General features: G+C 42.2%; 1 protein-coding gene across 1 annotated transcript; it reads right to left on the bottom strand.

The window, feature by feature from the left end:
- Positions 1 to 417: 417 nt before the first annotated feature.
- Positions 418 to 20,629, bottom strand: XPC (XPC complex subunit, DNA damage recognition and repair factor). The gene is made up of 16 exons (XM_038409878.2): positions 19,577 to 20,629; positions 15,884 to 16,091; positions 14,708 to 14,826; positions 12,983 to 13,106; positions 11,953 to 12,037; positions 10,296 to 10,453; positions 9,950 to 10,070; positions 8,170 to 8,259; positions 6,453 to 7,346; positions 5,775 to 5,935; positions 5,564 to 5,645; positions 4,896 to 5,030; positions 4,033 to 4,202; positions 3,542 to 3,635; positions 2,526 to 2,615; positions 418 to 2,061 (listed from the first exon to the last, which is right to left on the bottom strand). Exons 1-16 carry the CDS (start codon positions 19,689 to 19,691, stop codon positions 1,849 to 1,851), a joined length of 2,859 nt encoding a protein of 952 aa, XP_038265806.1. The 5' UTR covers positions 19,692 to 20,629; the 3' UTR covers positions 418 to 1,848.
- Between the last annotated feature and the right edge of the window lie 168 nt (positions 20,630 to 20,797).

The raw sequence follows: 20,797 nt of genomic DNA, 5'->3' as shown, positions 1-20,797 counted from the left end.
TGTCAAATCTTGCAATACCTAGAGTTTTTCTTGAAGCCTCAGCTGCAGTCAAGTACTTACCTGAGAATCTCAGCTTTCATTAAAAAAATGTCTAGTCTTTGTTTAAACAAAGCTTAACATGAACCCTAAAAGCTCAAAACAGAATGTAAACAAATCCAAATTTACCCATTTTGAACACTTAGGACTGGTGATACAGCTGCTGTAATATAAAAATGACAACTAAGCTGTCTGAGGTCACTGCTTTTTTCCTTTAATAATTGTTCTTTGGGAATACAGATAAATGCACTAAAGAATGACCCATGGAAATAACAGGGACCATGCACAGGATTGGTCTTTGCAAACACTTTATTTTTTTTTTCCAAAAATTCAGTATGAAAATATTTTTCTAAATATACATAAGTACTAAAGCTTTTATTCCTTGCATTTTTAACCTTTCCACTAGGGTTATAATGAGTTTGAGCCCATGGCATAAGGCAAGAAAGCAGCAGCCTCTTAACATTACTGTATTCCCTCCATAACCAGGAGTTTTCTTAAAGAGAAATTTAGGTCTGTTTAGGCCCAGCTATAGGTTTTCTAAAAAGAGTTAGTCTATATCAAGTACTATTTCATTTAAAAAAAAATCCCACAAACAGTTTGCATGGATTTAAACATTCTTTTACAGTTTTTAGAATACAAACCAGAACTGTGCTAAAGAGAGAGAGAGAGAGAGAGAGAGAGAAAGTGAAACTTGCTATAGACAATGGGTAACAGTTTCAAAAGTTCCCAAGTCCCACTGACTTTTACTTCTGGCAATGGCGCTCTTGCAAAGCTTGCCCCAAACAAAGTTCCTTGTCTGCTTTCGTTATCCAAGCTATGCCATATGCAGACAGTGAATAAATATTAAGGGTGAAAAGTTAGTTATTTTAGTTTAATGATAAAAGTGGTGATGATATAAAAAAAATCTTTAAAAAAATGCAAACATGACAGTGTCCCAAATTATCTCAAGACTTTTCTCTCTCTCTCTAGAAAGGATTATGGAGGCAGGGAAAAGATCAAGGACTGAAAAGTAAAATAAGTCAAAATTACACTTAAGACATTTCTGTTCTTTGTAAAACATGTAAATGTTAGGCATCTGCCAGGCTTTGAGGTGCTACTTGATTCTTTACATTTCCACCCTTGGGATGATGAACTAACTACACATGGGAATAAAAATCTATTACACTGCTAATTTGAAACAATATGGGTTAACTACCTATAGCGATAATAGGCCACTAATAGAGTGCAGGAGGGACTCCTGAATAGCAGCTACACATGCTTCTGTTTGTTGGTAAACAAGACTTGGGGGAAGGAGAGCCTGAAAGTGATGCAGCAATAGCTATACTGCAGGGGTGACAATACTTGTCAAAGGGGAAGAACAGCTGCAATGGGTCACTCTTCTGAGTGGGATACGATATCTACAAATCTGTCCCTCAAAGCTCTACAGATAAAAAGGTTACCCATGACTCCAAAAGAAATGATAAAATAAATCCAGTTTCACCTTTATAGCATTCTCCGTGCTAGATCAGAGAGAAGGGCTTGACATTATACTGTGGAGAGAGTCCACCTCTGACCACCAGAAATACATATATACTAGAGAGCTGAAAGCACACACTGGCTGGTATGCTTCTGTTGTGATGTATTTTTATCTACCTCCACATCTGCTCTTTGCTCTATATAATTTTGACTCATTCAGTATCAAGCAGGCAACTGGTAGAAAACATCAAACATTTTCTAGCTCTGAAATTATTTACAAGATAGTTTTAAAGAAACCAACCACCTTCATCCTTGCATCAGGAAATTGAACATAAAGAGTTTAGCCCTGGGTTCTGGTCACAACTTCTCAAAGGGGAACAAGTGTGCTACTTCTCCCTTCTTTTCCCGCTTGCTCTTTCTGCCTTTTTTCTCTTTTCTTTGTTCCTCCACTTGCCGATTCAGAGGCCAAGAAACCACCACGTCTTCAGCTGGAGTATTTGAACTTGGCTCCCCTTCTTCATCTGAAGAAAATCCAGCTCCTTTCTCCATCATGGATGCGGATGCCTCACTCTGGAAAAAATAAGCATGAATGTTAGAGGCAAACTTGCCAAACCCACCAAAAAAAAAAAAAAAGCAGAAATTGGGCTTGTTTTTGGCTTAATTGACTTGCAAGTTGTTTGTTGGCTAGTTTTTGGCTTGTAGCTTGTTTGGCTTTTAGCTTGTTGCTACTTTTTTTTTTTTTTTTTTTTTGATTGGCTCCTGGCAAGCAGGGGGGAGAGAGTCAGGGAGGCACAGCAGGCTCACCACAGTCCCACACTGCACGCTGGAGGGGATCTAGTCACATAGAGTGTTGGGGTTTTCCCATGAGCAAGAAGAGACTAAGAACGGAGGGGAAAAAAGAGACTCAAGAATCCTGTGCAAATTCCACTGCTACCATTTTCCTGACAGGTCTTAGCACTACCTGGCAGGCAAATTCTGCCTTGGAAAAAACTCCTTAGTCCTTACAAGTAGCAGATATACACACAGATTCTTACCTTTCTGCAGTAGCGTTGCTTCAGTCTCTCTCTTATGAGAAGTCCTTTTGCCAGCAATTTCCAGTTCCCCAGTGCTCTCTTCTCTCTTTTCTATGTGGAATTGTTATTTCAAAAAAAGAAATCCTTAAAGTCAGGAATTCTGATGTATTCAGAACCATACAAACAGTCTTTGGTGTTTAAACAAAATGGAGAAATTCTGTATATTAATTTAAATGTATTGCATCACTCCCGAGCATTCAGTAGGCCTATTAACCAAACATTATATTTTAAGAGGTATCTGTTTGTACAGGAATAATTGTATTTATTCCATCATATAACTTTATACCATTTTACTCACCATCAGCAGCCAGCATGGCTTTTTGCTGTTACATCTCACAAGCTAAGCAGTGTCAGGATTGATCAGTACTTATATAGGAGGCCCCAAAAGAACATGTCAGTGGATGCTGCAGGATATGGGGCATTCGTCTGAGTCAAATACTGAATTGGGCACTTTTCTCAAAGTTAGTACTGAATCAATGCCCCCCTATCCAGGGCTGCTGGAGGGGTCATCATTTGGATTTAATGCAACACCGATGTCATGGCCATTTATAATTATTTGTGAATGAGCAGGGATGCTGGCCCTCATTCCCTGGCAAATTCCAACTTGGCTAAATTATATTGTGTCTAAAATTTATCCCAGGGTATGGATTCTTCACTTTCTGTTCTAAAGAACTGTGTAATGTTGCTGTGTGCTGTTAAACAGCTGTTGTGGTCCACTCCAGAGATGGCTGCATTATTATAATGGATCACGTGCATCCCCGCAGTTTGGATATTAGACAGAGTAAATGCTTTAGGAATCCATCTGGACAAGTGGTTCTACTGAAATGTAAGATTGTGACCACTACACATTTACGTTGGCTCAGCTCTGTGTTTAATGCTTGCATAGCCCCACGTTTGACTGTTATTTTACATAACTGTAAGTGAAGGTGACTTATTGTTCAATATAAAAATGAGGATCCTGTGAAAACAATTCTCACCTCCTTTTCCTTCTTTTCTATCTCTGCCTGTTCATTCTCCCAGGCTGCGATGAGCACCTCTTTGTATTCTTCACAGACTATGTAGCCATCAGTACTGGAAAGGAGAATACATTCACCTATCAATTTATGCACCCGCAAAACAGGTCAAGTGCTAGAGGAAGAAAGGAAGCAGGCCAATACGTATCGATGCATCATAGACAGAAGACTCCTGAGTATTGACAGAAAAAGCAGAGTATCTCTCATGATGCATTTGCAAGGGTGGTTTCCCTACTCTTCCAGAGCAAGGGCAGGCTGCTAATGGACATGAAAGGACAGGCTGTTGAGCTGAATTCTGTGATGTCATGTGCCACAGCTTGCTCTGAGCTGTCCTGCCTCTACAGCAGCTGACAGAGAAAATGGCATGGAATAGACCCTTAGCAAGGAGCACCCGTCATGCAGTAAACAAAAATCTTCACAGGTCAAACAAAACAGAAAGCAGGCACATCACGTACACTGGGTGCGAGTAGCCACCGTGAAAATCAAATCCAGTGATGGCTTGAACACAGTCAATGTCCAGTTTCCGTGCCACTCTATGCAGATTGGGAAGTTTTAGCTGCACACAGCCTATTGGTAACATACAGGGCAGGAAGAGATACACGTTTCCATATTCATTCCGGGGAACCTGTTATTGAAAAATGAAAAAAAAAAAGTGAAGCCTCATGCTCAGTCAGGAGATGAATGGAAATTCCTGCTCTTATTCAGAAATAGATACATTACAAATGTCTGCTTAGTTATCCTTCTTCTGAAGGTCTGATTAGTGACACTGGCAACAATTACTTAATATTCAGGACACAAGCCATATATTCAGACATTGGCCTACACTTTGCAACTACATTTTAGCTACATAGACAACCCTGGTTTATGGTTACCATCTGTGCTTTGTAACCATGGGCTTGAAAATTAAAAATGAAAATTAATCCAGAATAAGGTAGGATGTGAATTTCAAGCAGATTAACTATTTCCAATTTTCTCCATAGGTGGATGCTCTTACACTGGAACAGAGTGCCTTATTCTGAATTAACTTATTTCACTTACAAAGTTAATCAAGAATAACTCCCCATGTTTGCAAGCCCTGAATTGCAGGCACAGAACTCCATAATTATTTCCAATCATAAAAATGGAGGCCTACTTAAGGTGGGACTAAAATTTGGGCAGTTAACCAATATAATCTACAAATCCCAGAACTTTGGGATCCAGAAGCTGCAGACTGATCTACCTCTAACACACAAAGATGCTCTAGAAAAATAAAGCCTGTGTCTTCATTCCTGATTTTTGCATTCACCACACACACAGTTCTCTCTTCCCTCTTGCCTACCCTTCCATCCACTGCCACAGGAGGCTGGTACTCCTCCGTCTGCCACAGGCCAAACAGCCCCAAATCGTCTTTCTCCCTATTCGAAGGCTCTGCCAGTCGTGCTTTCCTTGCCTGGTTGGAATATCCTTTCACCATCTGTGAAACACAATGGCTGCATTTGTCACACTTTAGAAATAAACAGACACTAATCTGAGATCTCAGATTTTATTTGGGAGACCGAAAGAGGAGGGTCTGAGAGGAAAGGGGTGCTCATTCTATAGCTCTGATATCTGTAACTTATAGCTTATGCTTGATGCACCTAGGCATGTTGTGAGCAAATTGGGGCCAAATCCTCCAATTCAAGGAAGAGTCCTGGAAGGCTCTGAACAGAATCAAACGAGTGCAGTTCTGCTAGGCAGGAAGCCTCCGAACAGAGATGGTCCCTGAGAGTGTGAAGAACACATAGTGGAATTCTGGGTAGATGTGGTGCATTGCTGGCTGATGGATCCACAGCAGCAGGGCAGCTCCCTGCAGCCTGGAGGGAAAGAATTCCGTTTCTCTACCTCCTCCCACTCCCCTGGTCACAGAGTCCCCTGTGCAAATCTTGTTGTGCAGAAGGTATAAAAGCAATGACTATTTATCCAGAGAGGGCAGTCACATTGGACTGACATGATTCCAAGCTCCCTTACCTTATAGGGCACTTCCCCAATCCTCACCACTCGAGCTTGCTTCAGCCAGGTGTCCCGGGAGTGCAGTGTGTGCACACAGTCTCTAAAGAGGCCAAAACAAAGCAACTGTCTACACTTTCAATGGACTGCAAAAATACACAGAACTGTCTTACTGACATTCAATCAATTTAGCTAGTTAATTTTTATAATATGACAAGCAGGTATGTCTCACCTGGAATATACCGCCTCTCCTCTGCAGTATCCTAGGATAGCAGCAGTCTCAGGGTAGATGGCCTCATATTTCAGGATATGCCTCTTCAGTGCATAAAGAGGGTGATTTTTATACTCTCCAATGACTGTCGGCAGAGGCTGGTCTTGAAGCTTAACTAGAAACTGTTTGACCCATGCAAATAATAGTGAATTCAATCGTCTTTTGCATTTTACAAAAATTTACCAGCATTTTACAAAAAGATGACAGATTGTATCATAAACTTTATTGGGGGGTGAGGGAAATCAGAAACCTATACAAAAGCAGGTAATCCAAATGACTAAAGGCATCCCTGGTGTATCTCCTTTGGTGATGATGGAATTACACCACAGATGAACTTGATTCAAAGTGTTTCACGACAAGGGCAATGCTATTCTAGCAACAAATTACAAATGGGTTTGTCCTCTGCATTTGTTCTCTCCAGATTCTCTCCTAAACAGCTTCCATTTTATTTTATTTCTTGTAACATACACATATACATTCCCAGATTTAACATACCCACATATGAATACAGTAAATATTCTGGCACCAAATCCCAGCATCCCTTCTCAGGGAAAATCTCCCAGGGAGCTTTGCTAGACTCAGGATGTCAGGATTTGGCTCTCAGTATGAAAGGACACCGAATCTCTGGTGTTCATTTACCTCCCTTTCTTCCTTCTTCTCTCTTTCCACAAAGGGGCTTTTATATGGTTCCAGCGTGTCTTCCCACCACTGAGGATCCACACGACATTTCCTTGTCGAAGTCATCCAGGCTGGGTCGTACCTTTGCGTTACGTCCTTTACGTGCCCATTGCTGTCAATTCCCACAATATAAGAAACTGGCTTGGTGGCATATTTGAAACACAGAGAGGGCTGGCCAACAATGCCATGAACGCAGTCCACACACATCCACCTGTCTTCCTGCTCAACAAAGATTTCCAACCACTGATCTGTGCCTGTCACTTTCACCATCTCCTGCTCCCCATCATCATCACTAGAGATTATTTTGTTCCTCTTCCTGGGTGTATTAGAAGAGCCTGGAGAAGCTACTTTTGCCAGCAATTGCTCATTTCCACCTGAATTCTTGGGCCCTTTTGGTTCTGAAGACCTGGCTTTCCTGCTATTTTCAACTACTACCCTTGCTTTATGGGACCCTGATGTTCTCTTCTGCCTCTTAGAGAGGGTTTCAAAATCCTCATCAGAGAAATGACTGTCCTCCTCCTCCGAAGCCTCAAACTCAGAATCACTGCCCTCGTCACTTCCACTCTGCTCTTTGTAAGACACTTTCAAGGTCACTCTTCGTTGGCATTTGTTTCTGGGCCTGCGTGCTCCTTCCTCTTCCCCCAGGTTGCTTTCATCATTACTGGATTCCTTTTGTTCCTGGCAATCCTTGATCACCTTTGACTTACTTTTCCTTTTGGTCCCAGAGGTGTTTGGTTCCTTGTCAGCTACTTCACTCCCTGACAGAGTTTCCTGTTGCTTGGCTCCTTTGCAGGAGCTTTTTCTTGACGGAGCCTTAGGTTTTTTGGCAGAGTGCTTCTTGTAGGAGCTCTTGCCCTGAAAACAAAAGAGGCGCTTGATTTTTCTAGAGTAAATAATGTTTGTTAGACAAACTCCAACTTCCACTAACTGGGCTAGGTGGAAGCAGAACAAAGCTTTGTGAGTACAGTAGTCCTGTTAATATGCAAGTTTTAGGGAATCATAAACCTAAAGTCAAACAGCTGGGTAGGGACATTTGGTGGGCTTCAAGAGGCTGTGCTCTGTGTTCCCAACCCAGAGAAGAGAACACTGGCTAGATACACAGGCTGGCTGGCTTTAAAGGATCTGAGCTTGTTAATTAGTCTCCATCACAGATGTCAGAGATGGAAAAGACCTATTCGATCATTCAGTCCAACTCTAGTTTTAAAAGTCCCAAGCAACTTATTCTCCAAAGAAAAGTGGTGGAAGACATTCTACGGCTTAAATCCTTGTCTCAAATTGCACCAATTCAACTTGTGGTGTGGCTTTAAACTGATTCAATTTATACTGGTGCAAAGGCTGCATGGACACACTTATTTCAGTTTAAACCTGGCTTATTTCTATTCATCTTAATTTGAACAGAAACATGTATAAGCTAAACTGAAATAAGACATGCAAACCAAAATAAGAGTGTCTACACCGCCTTTACTGTTAGCTAAATCAGTTTAACATCACACCTTACGTTAAATCCTGACAACTCTGCCCTAATATAGCTCATTGTCAGGAAGATTTTTCTGATATTCAGCCTATTTTTTCCCCCTCTTCATTAACATCATGTAACTCCTAATGATCACCCTCTGGGCCAGAGTGTGGACGCCTAAAATAGTCAATTCCTTTATTTCACAATCCCAATTAACCCTACCTTTCCAGCTGGCTCTTTCAGGGGAATGGGTCGCAAAGACAGCACAAGCCGACTGAGCAACTGTAACGCTCGCAGAATAAGTAAAAATATCTGTTTAAGAAAAAAGAAAAAGGACTTGAAGGTTGGGGTTTGGTTTTTTTGTTGTTTTTTTTGGGGGGGGGAGGGATGGGGGTGTTAAGTATGAACAACTAGCTTAAAGCCACATTGGAGCCAGAGTTCAACCCAAAAGTCAAGTTTCATCCAGATCTTTCACCTGGTGCAGTGCAGTGTGTGCTGATAAAGATTCATTTCAATTATCTCTGGTACTTGCATCGCGCCCATTACTACAGTGTCTGAATGTCTCACAATATATGTATTTATCCTCACAACATCCCCATGTTATAGATGGGGAACAGAAGCATAAAGAAGTTAGACTCCCCAAGATTACAAAGGAAGTCTTTGGTGGAGCAGGGAGTTGCACCCTGTTCTCCCAAGTCCTAGTCTACTGCCCCAACACTGGACCATTTTTCCTCTCAGTTCCTCATTCCTGAGGTAAACAGAGCTAAAGGAGACAAAGTGGCACCTCTTTCAAGGATGGATTGAATAAATTATGTACGCTAACAAGATGTTACTATATAGAAACATCTGCCATTCATATGGACACTGCAATGGTAGTTTAGCGACTGTAACCTAGTATCAGTGGTGACCTGCTGACTGTTTTGCTATGTGGGAGTTCAGCAGAAATGGGCAAGAATAGATACATTCAAACCAGAAGCGTTCAAACTCAGGCACGGTTCACTTTGTCTGTGCTCCTCTCCCGCCAGTGTATGTAGCATGATTCCTCAGTTCCTAGCTAGAGGTATTTCTACATCTCCAGACACAGCAAAGACATTCTACAACTAGACCAAGGCTGCAATTTCCGAGGTTTCCAAGGAGCATGATGGAGTTGTGGGCAGAATGCCTGCAAAATGGCAGTTCACATGCTGCTCTCCCAAAGGATGGGAAGCCTTCCCTCAATGTTTGGTTTTCTGCTCATGAATTATTTTTCTTTAACCAGCAACCCCTATAAGAACTGAAAAGACATGACTAGTTTGCCCCTACTCCAGTTCCAAAGTCACAGGCTGACTTATTGCCAGATGCCTTAAAAAATAGTGGTCAGTTAAAACCTTCAGGCTACTCTAAATCACAGCTGGCTGCCCTTGGCCTCAAAGGGTCATTCTGACTGCTGAGGATTGCCTCAATCCAGTAACACCTTCATCACAACTCTTTTTTCCAGGTAAACCTCCTAAACCGGGGACCAAGAAGGGGCTGTGTAACCCTAGGAATTTCTTTACAAAAGAGGAATAGGGAGCTGGTTAATCTGGTTTTGTAGTTGCTTTGCACTGCCAGAGCAGACTCAGGGGTAATGATTTTGAACAATGTACATACTTATCTGTGAAGCCACCAGCATCAGGACCAATTACACATTAACGCAAGTGGATATTGCCTAGAACAGAGGGCCAAAATCATCAGGTCTTCAGTTAGATACAGCTTAGAATCAGGGGCTAACCACAGCAGGACCCCAATGGGTGCTTGTTCAGGTTATAAGGCACATATGTCATTCAAAGCACCAGGGCTACGTTCAAAACAGGAAAAAATAAAGAGAAAGCTGAGGCCTGGAGATGGTCTATCAGTTTTCTTCAAATCCAGCCCCACTCCTTAAGCCTAACCTGCAACCTCTACAGCAGCAATTCTACCCCAGCGATCTGGCATCCAACCCCAGCAAGCAACCTCGGGAGCTTCCAGACTTCAAGTCACTCACATGGATCAACTCCTCATCATCTCTTGCAGCATAGATGGCGAAGCGCCTCTCTAAAGTGGACTGCAGGCTCTCTTGATCATCAACAGAGAGTTCAGTGTTGATAGTGAAGGTTGCAACAAACCTTGAAGAATGACAAATTCACCTTAGTGTCTAGTTTCCTGAATAACTTCTTCATAGTTCACCCCTCTCTTAAAAGGGGGGGGGAATTTTCCCCACACTAGTATTTAACAAGATAAATCACTTGAGCCTGGGTGACTACACTCATTCAGCTTGATCTCTCTCTTTGTGCTGCATCAAAAATTCAATAGTTAACATGAGAGTGCTAGATTACAAGGGAGGTTTTTACCACTTCACCAAGTTGGAGAGGTAGAGAAAGTCTACACGACCTGCAGGCACTTCAGTGAAGTGGGTGGGGATGATGGAAAAGCCAACAGCCTGAAGATCTGGCTGGTTGCAGACCCTGTTCCTATGGAAACCATTTGCTAGCAAACATAGTAGGTGAACCTGGAGGAGATAGAAAATAGGTTTTAAGATTGTACCAAAAACACTGGCTGTTTCAATGAATGACTTTACTCCTCCATCAACAGCCAGGGATAGGGCAAATACAAAGGCTCTTCAGCTAATACAACAAGCCATATTAATCCAAGTGCAACTCCATTACAGTTAACATACCAGTGTGAATCTGACCCAATAGCTATACGAAGAAGGAGATACCAAGATTCTCAAAGTAATTGCGGCCATGTAAGCCAGAGAAGAACGTGGCCTTTTGTGACTACAATTTCTGTGGCCTCCATTGGAATTCTGTCTTCAAATTGTCAGTTCTAAGATCTTCGTTTCAATTCCCTCTCCATGGCACAATTATTAGGGATGTGAAATAAAGATAGCTAAAAAAGGAGGAGCAGATTTTAAACTATACCTGAAATTAATGCAAAATGAAATGCCAGTTAAGTTCCCTTTGACAGCCATGCGTCCATCTACCATCTGGAAACACTGATGAGCTTTGATTTAAACACTTCAAATCGTTTGTTTTCTAGGACTAGGCACAAAACAGATACAAAACCAACTTTGTGTCTTATACATTTGAAACAACTGTCATTGCTTCACCTGAGAGCAGAAGCAATATTCATCTCCAAAGACAATTTCAAGTCAAAAGCTAGTCCTTATTTTAAGTACTTTTCATTGTACTGGATTTCCCACCCTTTTCCCATAGCCAGTACAAAAACAGAAACAGAAGCTGGAAGGAGATTTGCCAATAACAAATCAATGGTAAAATCATGTACTTATGCCTTCCTAATTTAACTCAATGCATGTAGGTACTTATCTGTCCGCTTTCATCATATCTGTGCACTACACAATATTGGGTTTACTCTTGCAATACTCTTATGAAGTAGGAAAGTCATATCCTTGGATCTAGCAATAGGAAACTGAGGCACAGAGAAAAATCTGTATCAAAACAGAAATTGAACCCCCATCTCCTGAGCCCCAGTGCCTTGAACACAAGGCCATCTTACCCTTTAGTGCTCCAGAGGAAGGTGATAAAAGCCCTGAGCCTCAAAAGTATGCAAGTACTTAATTCCCATTGATGTAAATGAGAGTAAGGTGCCTCATATCTTTGAGGATCTGGATCAAAATCCCTTTCGTGCTCATCAGTATTGCCAGCCCCAAATGTGATGAATAGTTTAACTCCATGAATATGAGTGGGAATCACTCCAGTTCAGTAACTAATCCTATATACACCACTGACATCTATTTTGTTCCTGAATTCCAGAAATTCAGATTCTCCAAGTGGCAGGGGATTCCAAATGATGATCAGAGAGAAACCTGTATGTGAATTTGATTGGAATTTGCTTTCCTTTTTCCCTTTCGTTTCTAGGCATGTTCATGGATCATATAGATTAGAAGTGGCTCTAAATGTCATTGTGCCTTTTCAATCACATACCACAACTGTTCCGAAGTCTTCATGATCTGTACCCTCTCTGCCATGTTGCTTCTGTGACCCTCACCTTATGCGTATCTTCATGAACCTCCTTGTTGAAGCGTTTCATCATTCTCCGGAGATAGGTCTCAAACTCAGCTTTCCTTTTCTCTCTGCAGTTTTATAAAAAAAATGAATTCTGTAATACCCAGTGGACCTACCATTCCAGATTCCTGACCAGGACTTGGAATAATCAAAAAACAGAATGCGTCAGAGAATCAATTCCAGGTTTTACGCTAAGACCTGTGCACGCTTTGGGAGAATTCAGTCAATTCTATGCAAATAGTCTTGAGGTGCAGATGTGATTAAAAAACTGTGAGCACTACATACCTTACTATTGAGACTTAGTGCCTTGATTTAAAGAGCTGCCAGTGTAAGGAAGTACAACAAACTACCAATAAAAAAATACTTAATACTTACTTAGCACTTTTCATTACCTACCTACCTACTCAACCCTCCCAAATATCCACGTGAATTAGGGAAGAAAAATTCAGCATACAGGTAACAAGATTCCATCTGTAACTAGTATTCATATTTCTATAAGACCAGATGTAAATTCCTAGCCTCACTACCCAAACTTGTGACAGGATCTAAGAAGGCTGTTGCTAACTGAATTTACTGAAGGGGTACTACTATGTTAAAAATGGGAAAAGACAAAGAAGATATATACAGTCATAGTACTGTATAATTACAACAGCCCCAGATCTCAAACCACTTTACAAAAGTAAGTATCCTTATCCCTATTTTATACATGGGGACACACAAAGGCACAGTGAAGTTAAGGGGCTTGATTTTCTAAGGTGCTGTCCACTCTGAGTTCCCACTGACTTCAATTCAAGTTTTGGATGCTCAGCACATCTAAAGATCAGCAGACAGATACTCAGCTGGTCTAAATGGTCACAACTCCAGTGACTTCAAGTCAATGGTGCTATGACCATTTACCCCAACTGACAAAGTCAAACAGCCAGACAGTGACCAGAGTTGGAACCTGAGAGGTCTCCCAACTCCGGGCCCCCCTACTCTATCCACTGCTGTCTCCCCTGTATAATTGATCTTACCTTCTCTCTCTTTTCTTTGCCTGCTCTGGAGTTTCAATCTCTATCTCAACTGGTTTGCTGGGCAACACTAGCGCAGGAAGGGCAGCAGCTGTTCCTGATTTATCCAGGACAGGATCTTCGAGTTCTGGAAATGTAAAATTAAAATAAATACCCATGGAATCAATGGCCTTGGGGAGTCTCCTCTCTGGTTCACCTGTTCAAACACAGCCAAAGTTGGACTGCCAAAAGACACTGCCATTTGGTGTCTCTTCAGTAAACTATTAAATGAGCAGATATTCTGTATCTAAGGTATTCATGGAATGCAGGTCGCTTTAGTATCAAGGTATTGACACTGTCCAGTTTCTAGCAGACAGGTCTCCCTTTCACAATACTACCATCACAATCAACCCCCTTTAGCAGAAAGTCCAAAAAACAAATCATTACTTCAGAAGTGGATTGAGGAACACTGGTGGAGCAGCATAAGGGAAGCTTCGCATTGCTATGGGCCATGCTGTGTTTGTTGTGGGGACACAGCACTTGGGTTTCAGAGTTGTCTCGATGGCACCTTACAGGAACAATACATTTAGACAGTTATTTGTAAAATAATATTCATTAGTATTTTTTTTGAACTGGGTGCTCCACATTAGGTAGGAGCTGAGAATGCAGCCTTCTCTACAGCACTGCTGCCCTATTTAAAGTTCCATGTTCTGGGACTCTACCAGGCGTTCTGTGGTAGAGGGATATTATTACGTACGGTAACTGTCAAAATTCTACCATAACTTTGGTATTCTTGACTTCACCCTCTAGGTGTTGGAGCTCCTCTCCCGTTGGCGCCTTATTCCTACATTCAGGCTAAATCTTTCACTATCAGTTCAAAAACACTGACAAGACTCAGGAGTGTTTTTAAAGTAGGGAGTTCAATTTAGTAGGCATGCATTTACAGATAAAAAATACAATACAATACAATTCTGGTCTTCAGAGCCTGGTTTGATGGTCAACTAACTAGTATCTGACTGAATGACTTAACTTGCCCAGTCTCCATCTCTAGTAAATCATAATCTGATTCTTCTGTTGGACTCACTCTAAGCTTCTCTCAGCATAAGGTGATATTTCATATTTACAAATAGCTCAGGGAGCGCCACATGTTGGGTAGCAGCATTGCTACACATGTTAATAGGTATGAGGTGCATAAAGATGCAGAGCTGTTGTGCTCACAGACACTGGCAGACAGACAAAGTGGGTCTTAGTAACACCAACTACCATACATAAAAGGGTCCCTAGTGTCTTTCTGAGGCAGACTGAACAAGGGGCAGGATAGAGGTTCTGCAGGGAGCAATCCTAAACTCAGAGGCAAATTCTGCTAGGAACCTTATGTTATTTAAGTAAGCAGTAAAGGAAATTCTAGAAGAGGGGCAAGGCTGCCCCTTTATCCACTGTTTGTGGATGAATAATATGAGGTTAAAATGCCACCTGCTGGTAAGTATATTGATTTTAGTTTGGATTCTTTAAACACCCATGAACACTGGAATTTTCAAAATCTTGATCTGTATATTAGATTAGATCTTTTATAATATTTATAGAAGAGAGTCAATTAAAAAAAATCTAAAGTTATAATAGTGACTGTAGAAACTATCTGAATTCAAGAGAGAGATTGCACCAGAGTCAAATAAATCATCACTGAGAAAAACAGTATATGACAATATTTAGAGCACAATAGTTGGTAAGGCCACTGTAAAAGACTGTTACCTTCCACATCCTCCCACTCATCCTCAGTTCCATCTCCATCATCATCATCATCCATTTCTTTTTTAATAGTTGATTGTCTCTTCAAAGTCGTCTCCTTCTGAGAGGGGCTTGGTAAAGCACTATAAAGATTACAAAAGACAACCAAAAAAGGCTTTAAGAGTTAGTGTGTAGTTTGTTTGGTAGTATAAAAATTGTTTTTCTATTATTTTAATGTTGTTTTTCTCCAAATACAATATATCTGTATTAAAAATAACAGCTGCAAAGCTGTTAAAATATTTGACAAGCAAACTACAAGTGCAAACAATGCATCTGTACTTGTAAAGTAAAACATCCTGCCATAAATAGAGGCAGAACAGTAATATAGGGAAATATTCTTCCCATTGCAGTGTGTAATATTAGGTCCCCATTCTGTAAGGATCTCCAGGGAGATGGATACCTGCACCCTCAAAAGATCCCAGGGAAATCAACAGGGCTCTATATAGATGCAGAGGTTCAGTCTCCATATAATGTTTTGAAGGATCAGGGCTTTACAGAATTCATGAACTGTTAATCTTGCTGAAGCATCATCAGTATAAAAAGAACAGGAATTAGAACTGTTTTACTATTTTAGTAAATTTTGTTCAGGTTGGCCAGTGAAACAAGACTGATCAGTTTCACTTCCTGCTATTAGTCCATACAAAAGCTTCTTTGACATTTTGAAATACAAATGTCAAAGAATCATAGAAGTGTAAGACTGGAAGGGACCTCAATAGGTCATCTAGTCCAGTCCCCAGCACACAAGGCAGGATTATTACTTCCTTTGTTGCAATTTAAGCCCATTTTTTCTTGTCCTAGGTTACATTCCTCCTCCCTATCCTCATTTAAAGACAAATAAACCTGAATTTTCGGCCTAAATTACTTGGCAACTTCCATATAAAATTAAAATTATTTGTACTACATAAAACTTGAAAATGTCTCAAATATTAGCTTTCCACCCAGAATGAATTCCAACAGCCTGATCCTGCAAACAATCATACACCTGAATAATTATGCTCAAGTGCTTAGTGGAACTATGAGGTTACTAGTGTGAGTAAAGGAACCTGTGTGTATTTGCAAGATCAGGTTCTAACTAAACACATTTAACAGTGAATACAATATTGTTCCAGACTATTACGCTGATGCTGTAGATTAACTTACCGGCACATTTCCCCTTTGTCACAATTCCCTTTGTTTTTTACAGTTATGTTATTTTCCTCCTTCACTACTGATTTTGCTCCTTTTTGCCTTGAAGATCTACTTGGTAGGCTATGAACTTCAGTGTCACAATCTCCTTTCTTCTTTTTATTTCCACCAGGAACTTTTGAGAGCTTCTTCTTCATACTGGGCTTTTCCTCTTCAAAATCATCTGCAATGGATCAGAGGGGAAAATACATGTCAAAGAGCAAAATCCTAGCCCCACAGAACTCAGTCAATAATAAAGCTCCCAACAACTTCAATGGAGCCAGCATATCACTCACAGGCCGCAGGGGAAAATGCAGGCTTAAAATGAACACACTGCCTATGAGAATATTTTCATAACAAATGTGAAGTGTTTACCAAAAAGGGCATTTGAAGCAAAACTATCAGGAAATTTAGCAGCCCAAAATACTCAAGATGGACAATACCTGCCCTTACCTATGATGGTGGATGAAAAACACATATTGTTCTCACCTATCACAAGAGAGTTACTTTTCCCAGACAAGTGGAATTTTGCAAGATGGATTTAAAGCACCTCTTTTCTGAAGTTTCTCCTGTAACAATAGCAAGATGCTTTCCTCATCATACCTGGGTGAAACCACTAGGCCCACTGTGATGAGTGCACTATGCACATATGAGATTGGATTGACGGGCACAATTCCATTATACAATGTGCCAGGTTTTCCTCCTTTTTTAGGATATGGCATGGTTCCACAGAATTTATTTTATTTGGTATCCAGTATTTAGAAATAGTTATTTTATATCTATAAGAGGTTTCCAAAGCCATTCTATGTAAGGAAAAAAATGCCAGTTATCTACTCCCTTATGGGTTATTACATATTCCAGGGAGACTGCTGGTATCCAAGCTGACATACACACTGTTCCTGAAAACACTCACATATACAAGTTATTCTAATCATGCACGTAGTCCCTCTGAAGTCAATGCATGAGTAAAAGGGCTATTTGCATGAAGTCACTTATGTGCTTAACTGTATGCAGGATCAGGCCCACAGATCAATGCATTCTGGGTCAGTATAGCAGAGAAACACCAGCCGATGTACGGTAATTTTGAAGGCGCTGTTTTTTTTTCCAATGCTACGTTTACAGTAATTTACTAGCTGAATATTCCTCTGCCTGTGGATGTCTGACATTCACCTCATTAGTTTATAATGATCCCACTTTGGAGAAAGCTTTGAAGGTCACTTTTAAGATCCTCTGCATGTATAGAGCTAGCTAGGATTAGGACCTAGATTTTTATTTCCTAATAAAGTAGAGATTATCTGTTATAAAATACAGCTTCTGGAAGTCTGAGAGAAGCAAGAAAACTGGAGAGTTCTCTGTTGACTCTGTTTATCAATTTTATTGAAACAAGCTTTCCTATTTCAAGTCAACTCACCTAGGACCAAGCAATTGCAAAACAGTGCAACTGTAAATATATATCAGAAGCAGAGTTGCCAACTCTTATGATTTTATTGCAAGTCTTGCAGTATCTGCTGTTCAAGGCACAGCAGAACTCACAACCCTGGGTGGAGGATGGGGGGGGGATGGGGGTCTAAGGTGCCACCTTTGCACCCTCTTCATACTGGACTGCTATGGAAGCTAGAACAACCCCCAGCGTAACATAGGCAGCCAAGCAAAACTTGAAAATGTGACCCAAATGTACGATAAATAATAAGTAACAACAACACTCCAGAAGGCAAACAAAACAACCTTCTTATGTTTTTACAGTCTCATGATTTTTAAGCCAATCCTATCCATTCTGGGGGCTTGAGTCATGGTTTTGAACACCTGGGGTTGGCAATACTGCACGAGTTGGTGGGCATCCACAATGGACCCTATTCTGAGACCAGTAAAATTGATTCAAATTCAATGAAATTTTTAAAAAGCAACCTTGTAGAGAAAATTTACTGAGGAGAGAGAGGCTTTTGTACTTTAAACATTCCATTAAAAAAAAAAAAGTCCCAATCCTGAGAACTGCTCCATGACACCACACTCCTGAGCCCACAAAGTAGCCTCCTCACTTTAATAGGGTTTTACATAGACACCAGGGTCCAATAACATTCTATCAAAGCCTACACGGATTCCAAAACCATTATTTCTTAAATGGTGTGTTTATGAGAGGCCTGATTTTCTGAGGCTCTTTGGGTATCATCAGCTCTCACCGAACAGGAGTTAAAGGTGCTGAGCACTTTGCAGGACCAAATCCAGTATCTTGGACAGAGCAGTCATAAAAAAACAGGACACTGTGTGAAAATTTAGGATCTCTCTCACAAGTTAAGGAATGATACAGATTGCTTGGAACTCTCACCAAATCATCTTTTCTACAGCTATGTGAAATCCAGAGAGAAATAATGTGCACAGAAGATGTGGTGAAGGAATAGAAGATACCATAGCATAATATTAATTATGAGCCTGAGTGTTGGTTGCACAAGAAATATAGGATCAGGCCTTAAGATTTTATAGTGTTTCTTTCAGTTAGCCTTTTTCACAAACAGATGTACAATCAATCAAACTCTACCATTATTTGAATTAAGAATGGCCTGAATTCCATGCTTATATTTTACACAGAGTATAATGCCCTAAAGATCTGTTGAAACAAAGCCACCACCAACAATCCACCCTAGAACCTTTCATTCTTCTTAGCTGCACCTGCCAGACCAAATCATTTGATCCTGACTTCTTTCATTGTGACAAAGGAAAGGTTTAGAAATCTTGGATTGTTTACTGACAGCAGTAAGCACTTCTCTCAGTTCTAGAGAGGAAACTATCTTGCTTAGGTAACATCTGTATAATTTAAATGAGGCGGACCAAAAAGAGCTAAATCAGTCATGATCTCATGACTACATATTGTATAACAGACAACAGATGAGCAAATGGAGTTAAACACAAACACTACACTATTTAGTGGATATGAAAACACACTGTGTTTTTAAAGGGGGTCTATCTGCTGTTTAATAATATTTCAAAGGCTCTATTCAGTTCTAGACAGACAAATAGAGACAAAAGCAATTCTAAATAAAATTTTTTTTTTAAACTCCTACAAAAATCCTACAGGAAAACGGATGTCAAAGAATGGATGCAGCTAGAAATAAACATTAAGGGGGAAATTTGGTTTGTTCTTCACAATCTAATTAGAAATGCACTTTGGACAGCAGGCCAGAGGCTTGCAAAAAGGGTAACATTTAAATGAGGGGAAAAAAAATCAAGTGAGATTTTAAATATCCTACAGAAATATGGTACAAAAAATCCTTCATCAGCATAGAGGAATCATTTTAAAGTCATTTTTAAAGTAGTTACAAAGGAGCACGAGGGGGGAAAGCGGCAATCTCCCTCCCCCAATCTGCAATCTGGTGCCAGGTGCTGCCTCGTCTTCATTTTATATTCTCCATGGTGCAACAGCTTGTAACAGGCTCTGGCCAAGGGAAAGTCTATTTCTACATAATGACAGGTTTCAGACTAGCAGCCGTGTTAATCTGTATTCGCAAAAAGAAAAGGAGGACTTGTGGCACCTCAGAGACTAACAAATTTATTAGAGCATAAGCTTTCGTGAGCTACAGCTCACTTCATTGGATGCATCGGATGCAAGCTTATGCTCTAATAAATTTGTTAGTCTCTAAGGTGCCACAAGTCCTCCTTTTCTATTTCTACACTCACCCTCTGGTTCTTGCCTGCGAGTTTGGGGGGCCCCGGTGGCTGCTGCAGCGGGCTCTCCCTTTAATTTCTTGCTGACCGTCTCTCGCAGCAGGGAACCTTTGCGCTTCTTTCCCATGCCGTTTCCTCTTCAAAGCTGCGTCCTTCAAGGGGTGCAACCAGAGACCGGCGGGGGACACAAAGCCAACGCGGCGGAGGTGCAGGCAGCCCGCCCCTCCTTTGGCGAGGCCTTTGCACGCTTTCCCCCCCTGCGAAGAGCATGTGCCCCCTGAAGCCTCCCGTAGCTGCAGGAAGGCCCGGGGAAGGCCGGGCTGGCACAGCCGGCTCCTACCTCCGCTCTCGCCCTCCCCTTCTGCCTGACGTCTCTTCCGGCCCGGCCGGCGGGGCTGCAGCCCGTCACATCCCCTTGGCGCCGAGCTGCCTAGGGCAGGATGGCGGGGCGCTGCCAAGGCCCGTGGGACGGTGCTCACGAGTTGCCCCTTCTTGGCAGAGGTTGCTGCCGTTGCGTCCGCTCTGCCCCAGCCCCAAGAGCGCGGGCTCCAGGCTGGGCGAGCGCCGCGTCCTCATTACACGCCCCCCCGGAGCGACTGCGGGCAGGGGCTAGGGAGCTACCCCGGTCACACGTGCCAGTCGCCCAGCTGAACAGCCCCCGAGGCTGCCTCGCACTAACACGTCCCCTGGGCGCCTGCCGGGGGGCAACGCTGCTGAAGCACTTGGCACGGCCACCGTGGGGCAGACAGGCCTTGGGCTGCCCCACGCTGGCCGCCCCTGCGCCTACTGAGGCCATTATAAAGTAATTCCAAAAGGAGCCTCAGTTTGCCCATCTGTAACATGGGTCTACCAGTATTTGCTGCCCTTTGGGAGCCAGCGCTTCACCCTACCTATCCCCCTGGGACGGTCCGGGGAAACTGAGGCCCAGTGACCGGCCCTGCTCACACAGAGCGGCTAGGGCAGAACAACGGGGGAGGGGAGGGGAGGGGGGGGAATCACCGAGAACAAGCCCGGGCGCCCCCTGGCTTCTCTCTCCCTCGCCCAGCCTGTGGGGCGGGTCCAGACAGCGCCTGCCCCGCCCCTCCCGCCAGGCCCCGCCTCTGCCAGCCTGGGCCGACGAACGGCGCGACTGCCCCCCCCCCGACGCAATGCGTGGCGCCTCCCCCCCCGACGCAATGCGTGGCGCCTCCCCGACGCAATGCGTGGCACCTCCCCCCCCTCCCCGACGCAATG

The sequence above is a fragment of the Dermochelys coriacea genome, chromosome 7 (genome assembly GCF_009764565.3).
Source record: "Dermochelys coriacea isolate rDerCor1 chromosome 7, rDerCor1.pri.v4, whole genome shotgun sequence".
Lineage (NCBI taxonomy): Eukaryota > Metazoa > Chordata > Testudines > Dermochelyidae > Dermochelys > Dermochelys coriacea.
This window is presented reverse-complemented; position numbering and strand designations above follow the sequence as displayed.